Genomic DNA, 13,632 nt, shown 5'->3' with positions numbered 1-13,632 from the left:
TGGGGCAAAGTAGAAGATGGAAACAAGCAAGTAAAAAGTGAGATAATGATTACTATTAAACATTTTATTATATAAATTCAACTGTAAGATATATTTTTGTGTTGAAAGACAGAAGGGTTTATTTACTATAAGCGACACAAATATAGTTCACCCCATTCAATTAAGACACTTTTCTGCAGTCTTTTTTTATCAGAACATGGCTAGGTAAGTCTGAGGTTATCAGACCTACAAAGCATACCGTTGATGATTTCTACAGTGTAAACTTCAGTCAATAGAAATACATGCACCCTCCAATATTAGATCATATACAGCAAAGAAAAGCTCAGAAGAGCTGCAATGTCAGGTGCAAACAAAATGGGTCAAGTCCTAGTATAGTCTACCACAACAAAGGATAGGGTGAAAAGGATAACAGTTTAAATTGAGAGTGGTCAGACAGTAGTTCTCAACACAAAAACTCAATGTACATATTTTATTTTTATTATACCCAGAGAATATAGAAAAGGAAAACATATTACACATGCACCAACAACTTTTACTGTGTTTATAATATGTAAATGTTTTTAAGGAAAAGGGTTAAAACTTTAATGCTGACTTAATGATGAACAAAGTATGAACAAAGGCACTAAGCAATACAACTTTAGAATTCAACTAAATATTTGTACCTGCTCTCATTTGTCTCCAAAGTTTTACTTGTGAACAGTGTTCGAACCAATTGTTTGGGAGCTGAATCTACAAACAAATCAAACACATCACTTCATATGCATCATTAAAACGTGTATAAAGAAAGACATAATGTTGAATGATAAAGAAATACAGAAAGTACAGATATGCCTTTAAATAAAATGGAAAAATTTAACTACCTAAAACAAAGACATTTTCTGTGTAACTTTTATGTCTTTGTTCATTTTTTAAAATTACTGAAGTCTTACAATTGGCTATTAAAACATTTTGCAGCTAAAGGAAATTTCAAAGGTAACTGGAAAATAATCTAGGAATCAAAAGGTGCAATTCATAAACAAAAGAGCCCTAGTGGTGCAGTAGTTAAATGCCTCTACTGCAGCCACTCACTCATAAACCACAAGGTTGTGAATTCAATACCAGCCAGGGGCTCAGGGCCAGCTCAGCCTGGCATCCTTCTGAGGTTGCTAAAGTGAATACCCAGCTTATTGGAGGCAATTGGCTTACACTTTTGGCTTACAATAATGTAAACCGCTTAGGGAGTGCTTAAGTGCAATGATAAGTGGTATAGAAATGTACTTGCTATTGCTATAAACTAAGTGATTTCATTATGCATGAATGAGTCCAATGAATATAGATTCAAACTATTCTACAAGATCACACTTTTGTCTAATTAAGTGATCTGCAGTCACTGTCATGAAAGTGTTAATTTTTTGTACAGGCACTGAGAAACTTTCCATATATAATCATGTATAAGTAAAAAAATATATGCCAAAAAATTGCCCCCCAAAAACTGGATCAACTTTTACACCAGTCAATATGATAATACAGTGGGAATCTGTGGGCGATTCGTTCCAAAACAGTGTAAACTCAAGTCTTGTTGTCCCCAATGGCCGCACAGGGGCTCAAAGCTGCTCAGAATTTAAAAGACCGATGAAAATCGAATATGCGCGTTTTAAGGAATTGGGAGGGAAGGATAAGCAAAACAGACTCACAACAAGTAAAATAAGTAAAATAGATTCATAACAGGCAAGTAGAGTTCCCTCAATAAGTTCTCCTTTGCTCCTGGGCTCCACATGCGAGCTCTGGACCCGTTGCTCCCGAACCCCCAAAAGTGCTCCAGAGCACATTACCGCAGAGGCCTGGGCCTGTTTCCAGGCCGGGCTGCAATCTCAGCCCAGTACCAGCGACTGCCCACCAAAGCCCTCAGGCTGCTCGAAGGTGAACGACGTGGCAGCGGATGAGGAGGGCACAGCAAAGAGACAAGGCTGCCCACCCACTGTGTCATCCTCCTCATCCATATTTTACCCTCGACATATCCACGGGTCATACCAAAACGTATTCTCAATTTATAGTCGAGTATATATGGTAATATATCAGATACTTCCTACAATATGCTGGAGTCAATTAAGGGCTACCCAGGTGAAAGGAAATACCTTCAGTTGTACAATGTACATAACAGGAACCATTATACCTTCTTTGTATGGTACATATAATGAAGAAACAGTCAGGCCATGAACCATTAGCAGAGTTCTCATGCAGAAGGACCCAATTCAATAGCTGGCATCTCTAAAACAAAAGCAGCTCAGACAATGGTGTTGGGAAAGAGTTGACTAAAGTTTTCCTAAGATACTAACAGAGAGTATAAAATACAGTGCGCACTTGCTTTATGCGGGGGATCCGTTCCAGACTCCCCCATGTAAAGTAAATTCCACCTATGCTCATTTAAATGAATGGGGCTCATGCACATGGTGGTACGGTGGTGTGGTGGTGCGTGCACACCATGGGTGCACGCCCCATTAGTCCCTATGGGACACGCCAACCTTCTCCCTGCACGGCTTTCAGTGTAAGCTGAAAGCTGTATAAAGCGCTCCCGCGTAAGATGCGGGCGCACTGTACTGACTAGATAGCTCTGTGGTGTGACTCATAAGGCATCTTCATGAGTTCAAATAATCGAATATTAACACAATGAATAACTAAGCAGGCAGCATGTCTAAAAATGATCCAAAGGACCTAAGGTATTTTAGACTGCATGGAAAGGATCATAATTTCTACTGTGTCAAGCGCGGGCTTGCTATCCGTAGATTTGAACATGTGTGGACGGCAATCCCTGGCTTTTGCAATGGGTGCACGCTCCTGTGTGCACCCGCGCTGGCGCAAGTGTGCACCCATTGCAAACAACACGACTTGAGGTCACACATTTTTTGCCATCCATGGGGGGATCCAGAATGGATCTCCCACAGATACCAAGGGCTCTCTGTATTACTCTAATAGATAGCTAGTAGTTGAGATTAGCACTCTGAAGACCGGGGTTCAAATCCCCCCTTGGCCATAGAAAGCCAGTGGGTGACCTCTGGCAAGTCACACTCTCTCAGCCTCAGAGGAAGGCAATGACAAAATGCAGGGCCAAATAAGCTGGCAGCTTTCAGGGTGTGACATTCAAATAATGCATACCTACAAAGTGGCCAGAAAGAACTCTGGCAATGAGATCTGGTCCTTTGGACCTTATCAAAAAGGAATGGATTAAATCCGACTCCTGGCAACACTAGCTTGGGACTGCGGCAGCGGCCCACTTCAGGAGCAGGCTGTATGGTCACTGCACTCCTGGCCCAACTGCAGCAGGAACAGCCTCTGGCCACTCTTTACCGACCGTGTGCTTTGGCCCTGTACGTTGGAAATGACTTTAAGGTACACAAAAACAACATAAGCAGCACCAGTTAAAATTTTATTTGACGTCACCTCTGGACATTAGAGCCTAACCAGCAGACCAAACTATATTCCTGATATCCAAAAACCTCTGGAATGGGAAAGATATGGTGGAAGAGAGAGTATCCTCCCTGGCCAAAATACAAGGCCAGTGGATTGAATCATAATTTCCTGGACTGAATCACAATTTGTGCAAACTTTCTCTAAGAAAAGATGGAATATTCTAGCAGTGCTCAGAAACTTTAGAAAGAACAGATGGCAGATTTTTGGATTTAAAATCCCAGAATCCCTAACAATGGTTGGGGCGTCTGAGAATACAAGTCCAAAGATTCTGGAAGGCCAAAGGTTAAGAACCACTACCATAAACTGAAATAGGCAATTTTAATATATAAGAATAATTAAATTAACTTCCCAATAACAAACCAGATTAGCAAAGGAAAAAAGCTCCACTGAAAAGAACTTAAGTGTCATCAATTTGACATTTTCAAAAAATACTTTCAAGTTTTTATTACTGTGATAAGTGCATAGCATTTGATTTCAAAATTTATAGTGTCCTTTCTAATTCATAAAAATAAGTTCATGATTAATTAAAGTGTGTGTGTGGGGGGGCGGAAATCAGTTCATGTACATACAAATTTGAACATTCAAACACCAATGAGTTCTGCAAAAAATGGTACAACTATAAAAATGCATAAATCTTATATTTACCTTGAGATTTGATTTCTGCAGAATCTTTTATTACTTGATTTGCTGACGATTGTGTGACAATTGTTTTCACTGGCGTATTTTCTGGACTTGACTCCAAATGTAAGTTGAAGTTCTAAAAAAAATCACAACATAGTTTCAATCATTGTTCCACCATACGCTGCAATGTGTACACATCAAAGTTTTATAAAAGAATGCAATTTAGAGAAATAGAACAATTCAAGTTAATAATTCCTGTTATACAGGGAGAGGTAGGTGTGCAGTAGATCAACAGGTTTTTGTGGTGGTTTCCCTTGCACTAATTATCTCTTGCCCCAGTCTTCCCCATCTTTATGAACCTACCCTTGCTGTTTTGAGAGTTTGTGTTTTAGATTAATTTTCTGATATATTTACATAGTCATACATTATTGGTATAGGATGGAGCAAGTCACTAGCTGCCCTGCATACATACTCTCTAACCAAGTTCTGATAACTAGGCTTTAATGATCTGGAAAAAACAAACTAGATCTCATGAATCTAAAGCCTGTTCAGTCAAGCTTATTCTGTGTTAAATGAAAAAATAATCCCTTGACATTTAATTACAGATACCTGCTGGAAATGTCTAGGGGCAACACCTATTGCAGATCACTTTTTAAACAGCCAACTGCAATTGTCTCTTGAAGCTGTCTTGTATATTTTTACACTCACAGCAATATAGTTTTAGTACACTGCAGAGATGTCTTGTAGAAAAGAAGCTCTGGAAAGCTTCTGCTGTACTGCAAACATACAGTAAATGCATTAGAGCAAATCATGCATATTTTCTCAATGTAAAACTGACTGGAACAACTTAAATATGTATTGTTTTGAAAAAAGAGCAGTAAGAATGACAAAACTAGTTTACCACAAGTACCATGATATTTTTCAGTTACTGAAGAAACTGCCCCACAAAACAGGAGTATTCAATCTAATGGCATACTCAGATATATGAAATATATTGTAATGAAACCATACTGTATACCAATTATTAGATTTAGTAAACACTAGTAAATATATAAGGAGCATACTGAGAGCAAACATATATATCGACTATACCTTCATAAAACCATATTACAATTAATTACCTTATCTGGTATTGGTTCAGGACAATGTGTCGCTTCAAATAATCCGTTTTTTATATCCTGTACAAGCAGTTGAGCATGTGACATCTTAACTTTATTCTGGCCTCCTTCAGGAGAAGCTGTATTCAACTTCTTCAAATCATTTGTTGTGTTACTGTTATTTTGTGACTGTATCAATTTTCTTTGGCCTTCTTCTGGAAGGTGTATTTCTGCCGTTCTTCCTTGTTCTCCTACAGGCATGCTATGCTTTAAAATACCAAGGGTGGGTGTACTCTGAGAATGTGAGATGCTTTGGCTCACGTGATTAACCTTTTTAAACTTTATTTTAGTCCATTTAGAGTTTTTGTTTGCAGTGTTATGTCTGCCATTCACAGTACATTTGACAGGCACTCCTTTTTTGCTGGGGAAAAATCGTTTACATGGAGAGTTCTGATTAGTTTCTTTTTCAGCACATACTGCAATCTGTGGCAACTCCTCTACTTTCTCTTTTTGTTTCTCTTTTCCATACTCAGGAGAGTCTCTTTTTACCTCCACTGTGTCTGATTCAATCTCACCTGCAATTTCCTCACACAGCTCAAGAATGCTAAACTTTTTGGTTTTCATTGCATCCTCTGGTTCACAAACAGGTTTTGGATTTGAAGGTGCTGGCAGCACTCTCTTGGTTTTTACACTGATTTTTCCATTTTTGTGCACAACCTCTTTTACTTTCCTTTTTACACTACAAGAAGATGCTACAGAGCTAGGAACTGTGTTGACAGATTTATTTCTAGAGTTTTCAAGATTACTGTCAAGATTTCTTGATTCTTCTTGCTTATCTTGAGATGTAGTTAAATCACTTATTTTAGAATCTACTTCAGATTTTTTCTCTTTCATAGAATCCATTTTCTCTAATGCTTCACTTCCTCTGTTCTTACATTCATCATTTTCCAAAAGCTTTTGTTCCATTTTCTGTTGGAGAGGCTTTGGTTTTTCTTTTTTAACATGCGGGACTTGTTTTTTCATTTGTGTGCACTGCTTCTTAACAGAAACACGTCCTTTATTTTTTCCACTACGCAATGATCGCACATTAAATGACTGCTGCAGTCTTTGTGATCTTCTAGTCTGATATTCATCACATGACACACCATGTTGTAACCTATGAAGATCCTGCACCACCTCCTTCTGAGACCCTTCCTTAGCTTTTGTGACATGCAACTGATCTTGACCAGCTCTAGTAGGGCTTTTGTCAGAATTGGTACCCACTGACCTTGTAGTTCTTCCCTGGTTAGACTCACAAGGGTTTTTGTTACCAAATGTTTTAGTCCGTGCTGGTTCAGAGTTTTGAAAAGTGGGGGGGTTTGCAGGAGGATTTTTGGATTTCTGAGCCTCTAAGTCAACACTGCTACTTTTAAGAAGTTTACCAGTCTTATTCGTTCTCTCCTGTTTGGAATTTTCTTTCATCACTTTTGTTTTAGAACCCTGGTTCTTGTGAGCAGCTTTAATGGGCAACACTGAACCTCTATGATGCATAGTTTCAGTAAAACTCTTTTTTGTATCTGCAGAGGACTTTCTTTGCTTCCTGCTTTCACAGGAAGTCTTCTTTTTGACAACACTGAGTTTTCCCTTCCCTTTAGAACAAATCTTAGACGAGGACTTTGCAGAGTTCAGAGGGTGAGTATGGCTTACTTTGGAAGATTTCTGGGTTGTTTTTGTAGGAGGTAATTTACTCAAAGGTTTTAGGGATGTTCTTTTCACACATACTGTTTTAACAGTTTTCTTTTTTAATTCATTTAAAGTCTGCTTAGAGTGCTTCTGTGCTTGTTTATTTTGGGAAGGTAGTATAGAAGATCTACTTTTATCGACAGATGACCTGTCAGTTTTGGTGGCAGTTTTACGCATTCTTTTCTTCAGCACCATATTTTTATCAGATGTATGTTTGGCATTAGCTGGTTTTCTTTCTTTTCTACTTGTTACCAATTTATTATTCTTATCCAGTTTCTGCCGCTTAGCAGGGGGTTCGACTTGCACAGATTTTCTTTTCTGTGCTGCCATTTCTGAAAAAGCCAAATACTATGTCATTTCAACAGTCTTTCCAACTACTTCTGCATAAATTCAAACATAAGCACAAATGTTTACGCAATGACTTAGCTTACTCACAGGTACTGTTTTATAAGTGAACTCTGTCTCAGTAGAAGAAATGTTATGATCTGTGAAAAACACATTCCTCATACATTTGCATCCAAAGAGAGCATTGCATTTCTCCTATAAACACAGAAACAAACATATTACTCATATGGCAATTGTTTTACACACATCCACAAGTTCAGTTACCAAGAGGACCTGCATTTTGCTACTGTTTGGACTTCCTTCTAACATTTTGTATTCATATTTCAAAACTGGCTTTCTAATTCTTCTAGAAGCCGAGAATTTAATACGTAACTTACATATTAAATAATACGTATTCTACATACTAAATAAGCACGAATTTTCACTACTGAAGAAGAATTTGTTTACCCTAACATTCCACACAAGTTCAAAATTTGTTACTGGATTAAAATCCAGTGCATATGAAGCATGGGTTGGCCTTAAAAGTGGGACACTACTTACTGCAGATAAAGAGTTATATAAAGCTGCTTTGCAGAACATCTATATAACAAGAAAAGTCACCCAGTTTGATCTATGCAAGAGAGGAGGGAGCAAAATGTAGCCCTGCCGACTGTGGTGGACTGCAGCTCCCAGAATTCCTCACTATTAGCCAACATTTTGGAGGGCCACACAGAAAGCAAAGGAGGCTCTTAAGTGTTGTTGTTGTTTTTTGGCTACACCAAAATATGGCATGCAAACCAGTTTCAAACCATAACTGTAAGTGGTTTCTGACTCACAGTGACCCTAAGATGAACCTATCACCAGGTTTTCTTGGCATGATTTGTTCAGATGTTTGCCAATCATCCTCTGATTACTGATTTTAGCAACCCTTAGCCTGGAGAAGAGAAGATTAAGAGGTGATATGGTAGCCCTGTTTAAGTATTTGAAAGGGTGTCATACTGAGAATCATAGAGCTGGAATAGACCGCAAGGGCCATCCAGTACAACCCCATTCTGCCATGCAGGAACTCTCAATCAAAGCATCCCCGAGAGATGGCCATCCAGCCTCTGTTTAAAGACCTCTAAGGAAGGAGACTTCACTACACTCTGAGAGAGTGTGTTCCACTGTCGAACAGCCCTTACTGTCGGGAAGTTCCTCCTAATGTTGAGGTGGAATCTCTTTTCCTGTAGCTTGCATCCATGGCTCCAGGTCCTAGTCTCTGGAGCAGCAGAAAACAAGCTTGTTCATTCCTCAATATGACATCCCTTCAAATATTTAAACAGGGCTATCATATCACCTCTTAACCTTCTCTTCTCCAGGCTAAACATCCCCAGCTCCCTAAGTCGTTCCTCATAGGGCATGGTTTCCAGACCCTTCACTATTTTAGTCGCCCTCCTTTGGACACGCTCCAGTTTCTCAATGTCCTTTTCAAATTGTGGTGCCCAGAACTGGACACAATATTCCAGGTGAGGCTTGACCAAAGCAGAATACAGTGGCACTATTACTTCTCTTGATCTAGACACTATACTTTTATTGATGCAGCCTAAAATTGCATTGGCCTTTTTAGCTGCTGCATCGCACTGTTGACTCATGTTCAACTTGTGGTCTACTTGGACTCCTAGATCCCTTTCACACGTAGAAGTCTCTCATTCAGCCAAGTTTCACCCATCCTATATCTGTGCATTTCATTTTTCCGCCCTAAGTGCAGTACCTTACATTTCTCCCTGTTGAAGTTCATTTTGTTAGCTTTGGCCCAGCTTTCTAGTCTATTCAGGTAGTCTTGAATTTTGATCCTGTCCTCTGGAGTATTAGCTACTCCTCCTAACTTGGTGCCATCTGCATATTAGATAAGTACTTTATGCCCCCAATTCTGTCATCCATATCCTGGGGCAAGCTTGTTTTCTGCTGCTCCAGAGTCTAGGCCCTGGAACAAAGGATGCAAGCGGCAGGAACAGAGATTCCAACTCAACACTCGGAGGAACTTCCTGACAACAGAAGGAGGAACAAACTCTCTGGGCCCCAGAACCAACTCCAGCTCCCAGAATTCCATGGCAAATAGCCAGACAATGAGTTTAAAGCGCTACCAAACCGAGTTATTCGTCCAGTGTGGATGCAGCCAGAGAGAGAGAGAGAGAGAGAGAGGCCAGGGCCTGTGTAGATTTCCTCCCAAGCAGCGCAGGCTCTTTGTTGCTTTACCTCCGGGGCAGAGGGGCCGAAGGGAGGCCTCGCTCTGGGCCTTGTTCCTCACCGGCCTCGCAGCCTCCTCATCTCGGGCACAAGGGGAGGGAGGGAGGGAGCGCTGCCTCTGCTGCTGCTGCTGCTGCTGCCTGGATCCCTCCCAGCATCCGGGGGAGGCGGCTGCTGCTTCCTCCTCCTCCTCGAGGTCACGCGGCTGCCTGGCTTGGAAACAACAAGACTTTCGACCACAGAGATTTCCGGCTGCCCTTCGCAGGCCTTGGGCACTACAGCCACCCCACAAGCCCCTCCTCCATGTGCGGGGAAAGGAGTTGGCAGCCCCCTTCCTCAGCTGCTTCTGAGGCACCTTTGAGGCTCAGGGAAAAGGATTTAGTTGGCAGCAGGAGCTGCCTTTCCTAGACTTCAGTCTAAGCAGAGATAGGTAGCAATGCATCTGAGGAGGAAGCAGGCTCAAGTCTAGGAAGGCTCCTGCTGCTGCCCACTTCTTCCTTTCACTGAGCCTCAAGGGGCCACAAGACTCTTCAGACCGAGAGGGCGTGGCTTTCAGGAAGGCTAAGCTCCAAAACACACTGCAGAAATAATCCAGTTTGAGACCGCTTTAACTGCCCCAGCTCAGTGCTAGGGAATCCTGGGAACTCCGCTCTGGGCCCCACAACAAACTCCAGCTCCCAGAATTCCATAGCCTTGAGCCAGAAAAGACTTAAAGCGGTGCCAAACCGGGTTATTTCTGCAGTGTGGAAGCAGCCTTTGTACTGCAATGCACAACCGGAAGTGTGTGGCGTATTTCTTTCTCTGCTTCTCTTTGCTGTCACGTGATAATCCTAGCCCCGCCCCGTTTGGAACCGGATTTCCGGTGGAGAAACTTCACCAGCAACTCAGTGGTTCCTCCCCAACCTTCTTCAGCCAGGCCTTTCGACTTCAATTCCCAGAAGCCTCGGCCATCTTGGGCAATGGCCGAGAATTCTGGGAGTCGAAGTCCAAAACACCTGGAGGAGGATCAAAGGTTGGGAATCCCATGAATGAGAGCTTACCTAGAGGCTGCAAATCCAGTCTGGCACCACTTTAACGGGCCCTTTATCCATACTATGGGATTGTGGGATCTGTAGTTTTAGTGAGACATTTTGCCTTCTCTGTATCAGAGAGCTGTGGTGCCACAACAAACTACAGTTCCCAGGATTCCATAGCATGGAAGTTAAAGCAGTGTCAGTGGACTGGATTGTTTCTGCAGTGTGGATGCAGCCAAAGTGTTCCACTAGGAGCTGCTTGCTTATTAATTCCATCCTTTCCACTATTTCCTCTCCTTCTCCAGTGATTCAGCTTACTCAGCATTGGATTGCTGGACTGTTTTTGTAGGTTTTCATACATTATGGCTGTTCCCTGCCAGAGGGGTTTTTGTTTTGGGGGTTTTGGTGAGGTAACTTCTAAAACATGCCAGCTTAGTTTAGGGAGCCACTTGGTATAGTAGGACTACAACTCTGGAGACCAAGGTTCGAATCCTGACTCCGCCATGAAACCCACTGGGTGACCTTGGGCAAGTCACACTCTCTCAGCCTCAGGGGGAAACAGTGGTGGAAAACCTCCTCTGAACAAGTCTTGTGAAGAAATCCCCGTGATGAGTTTGCTTTGAGGTCGACAGAAGTCAGAAATGACAAACAACAACTTCTACAAACATTCAGCTCTCCAGTCCACTGATACTGACCTTTTGGGTTAGGTTATGCCAGGGCTGATATGAAGGGTTACAAATGACCAAGACCTGGTGATGCCCAGGACCAGAATATGTTGTAAAGATTTTTGTCTTTTTTTGGTAATACCATTAAAAGCTAAAGGTTTTCCCTTATGTATTTATTTTATTTTATTTTATTTGTGGTATTTATACCCCACCCTTGAGCATAAAGGCTTACAATTATTATTATTATTAACTGGAAAGTTCCCTGCTGTCAGGCTTACAATCTAAAAAGACACAACACAAAAGGAGAAGGGAATGATGGTGGGGAAGGGGATCAAATCAAGTAAGGGCTGTTTGACAGTGGAACAAACTCCCTCGGAGTGTAGTGGAATCTCCTTCCTTAGAGGTTTTTAAACAGAGGCTGGATGGCCATCTGTCGGGGATGCTTTGATTTGGATTTCCTGCATGGCAGATTGGGTGGCCCTTTTCATCTTTAACTCTGTGATTCTATGATTCTCCCTCTGAGGCCTGGACTGTGGCAGGTGGACAGGAGGGAGGGCCCTACTTCTTGTTATGGCTAGCCCTGATGGAGTTGGGCCTGTCTTTTTGCTCCCTCCCAGGCCAGATGGTGCCAGATGGCATGGAGGGAGGGCTAATCCTTTGACATGAATGTCTAGTCATAACCAACTGTGGTGCTTATCTCCATTACTAAGCCAAAGTGCCAACATTGTCCGAAGATGAATATGGTGACCATGTGGCCAGCATAACTGCACCAAACGCTGTTACCTTCTTACTGAAGTGGTACCTATTTATTTACTTGCATTTGCATGCTTTTGAACTGCTAGGTTGGCAGAGGCTGGGACTAGTGACAGGAGCTCACCCCATCATGCGACACTTGGGCCTCAAACTGCCAAACGTCTGATCTCCCGATCATCAGACTGCCACGATGGAACTAGTGACAAAAGCTCACTCCCTCACGTGACACTTGGGCCTCAAGCTGCAGATTTTGCAATCATTAGAGTCAACATCTTAACCAATTTATTGATACCCACTGTAAAATTGGTGGATTTCACAGAAAATAATATTACAAAACACTGAAGCTTTTTAGCTGGTCCTCGCTTGCTGCAAGGGAGTTTAGGAAGGAAAGAAAGCTGCAGATGAGTAGAGATAAATGGCAGCACCAGAAAGAAGAATGGAAGCAGGGGCAGGTGGGGAACAGGTAAAAGGCAAGACTTCTGACAATGGTAGTGGCAGCTGGAAATGGAGTCAGGGACTATTGGCCCACTGTGGCCTCAATTGCCTGGAAGAGGAGCAGCCACACTACCTTCACAGGCTGAGCCAGTAGGCTTCCCAATTGCGTGTTAACTCTTCTGCCTCCTGAACATCTGGCTCAGACTGGATGCTGAGGGTTACATGACATGGAAGTAGGGCTGCCATAATTGAGGACCTCCAAACCGGGACAAATGTAGGACAAGGTTTGAAAATGTAGGACTTTTTTTTTTAAATTTCCTGGCTAGGAAATTTTAAAAAAAGGTCCTACATTTTTAAACCTTGTCCTCCTCCTCCTCCCGGTCTGGGAGGAAGCCTAGGCCTGCTCCCAGGTCAGGAAGGGCGCGGGGCCGCTTGGAATCGCGGCGATTGCCGCGGTGCCAAGCGGCCTCCTCCTCCTCCCAGTCTGGGAGGAAGCCTCGGCCGGCTCCCAGGCCAGGAAGGGGTGCGGGGCCGCTTGGAATCGTGGTGATTGCCGCGGTGCCAAGCGGCCTCCTCCTCCTCCCGGTCTGGGAGGAAGCCTAGGCCTGCTCCCAGGCCGGGAAGGGCATGGGGCCGCTTGGAATCGCGGGAATTGCCGTGGTGCCAAGCAGCCTCCTCCTCCTCCCTGGCCTTGCGGAGTCCTTGGAGGACCACACGGCCGGAGCTCCAACCGCGGAGCCGCCTCCAAGGCCTCACTGGGGCCCGGGAGGGAGCGTCTCCGCGGCTGGAGTGCCAACCACAGAGAGCCCTCCCAGGCCTCAGCAAGGCCTTGGAGCTGCCGCTGGGGCTGAGGTAGCCGTGGTGGGCGGGGCTGTCCCGGTTTGGGCACCAAACCGGACCGGGACCGGGATGGCACCGTCCAAACCGGGATTGTCCCACCCCCTGGCGGGATATGGCAACCCTAATCATGGAATAGGTGCCATCTCTGGGTGCAGATCAAAGAATGAAGTCAGGCAAGTGGCTGAGATCAGGGAGAGTATTGGTTGTAAGTGGCAGTGTGTTCCCCTTCCCCAAAAAGACTCAAAGAGCCTGAAGAGTGAGAAAACGGGGACCTAAAAGTGGATTCCATTCATGGGTGGGTGGCTGGCTGGCTGCCATTATGGCTACATAAGGTTCGGCAGTACTGAGTTGACTGTTTTAAAAAGGCTATAGTTATGGTCCATAGCTTCTCTAGTTCACCTCCATTTAAGGTTTTTTTTTTTTCCAGAGCTATACTACAGTGACTTCTGTGGTTCCTATAGAGAGCAAGAGTCAAAGAGGAATGAGTGA

General features: G+C 43.2%; 1 protein-coding gene across 1 annotated transcript in view; it reads right to left on the bottom strand.

The window, feature by feature from the left end:
- LOC121917304 (N-acetyltransferase ESCO1-like) overlaps positions 1-9,553 on the bottom strand; it is a 22,166-nt gene extending 12,613 nt beyond the window's left edge. Inside the window, exons 1-5 of the mRNA XM_042443154.1 lie at positions 9,447-9,553; positions 7,323-7,427; positions 5,190-7,219; positions 4,093-4,204; positions 641-729 (exon numbers count right to left, since the gene is read on the bottom strand). Coding sequence (XP_042299088.1) covers positions 641-729; positions 4,093-4,204; positions 5,190-7,217 — 2,229 coding nt within the window. The 5' untranslated portion in view covers positions 7,218-7,219; positions 7,323-7,427; positions 9,447-9,553. The remainder of the gene's footprint in view (positions 1-640; positions 730-4,092; positions 4,205-5,189; positions 7,220-7,322; positions 7,428-9,446) is intronic.
- Positions 9,554-13,632: the final 4,079 nt, after the last annotated feature.

This window comes from Sceloporus undulatus, unplaced genomic scaffold (genome assembly GCF_019175285.1).
Source record: "Sceloporus undulatus isolate JIND9_A2432 ecotype Alabama unplaced genomic scaffold, SceUnd_v1.1 scaffold_14, whole genome shotgun sequence".
NCBI lineage: Eukaryota > Metazoa > Chordata > Lepidosauria > Squamata > Phrynosomatidae > Sceloporus > Sceloporus undulatus.
The sequence above is the reverse complement of the archived record's forward strand: the minus strand, read 5'-3'. Positions and strand labels throughout refer to the sequence as shown.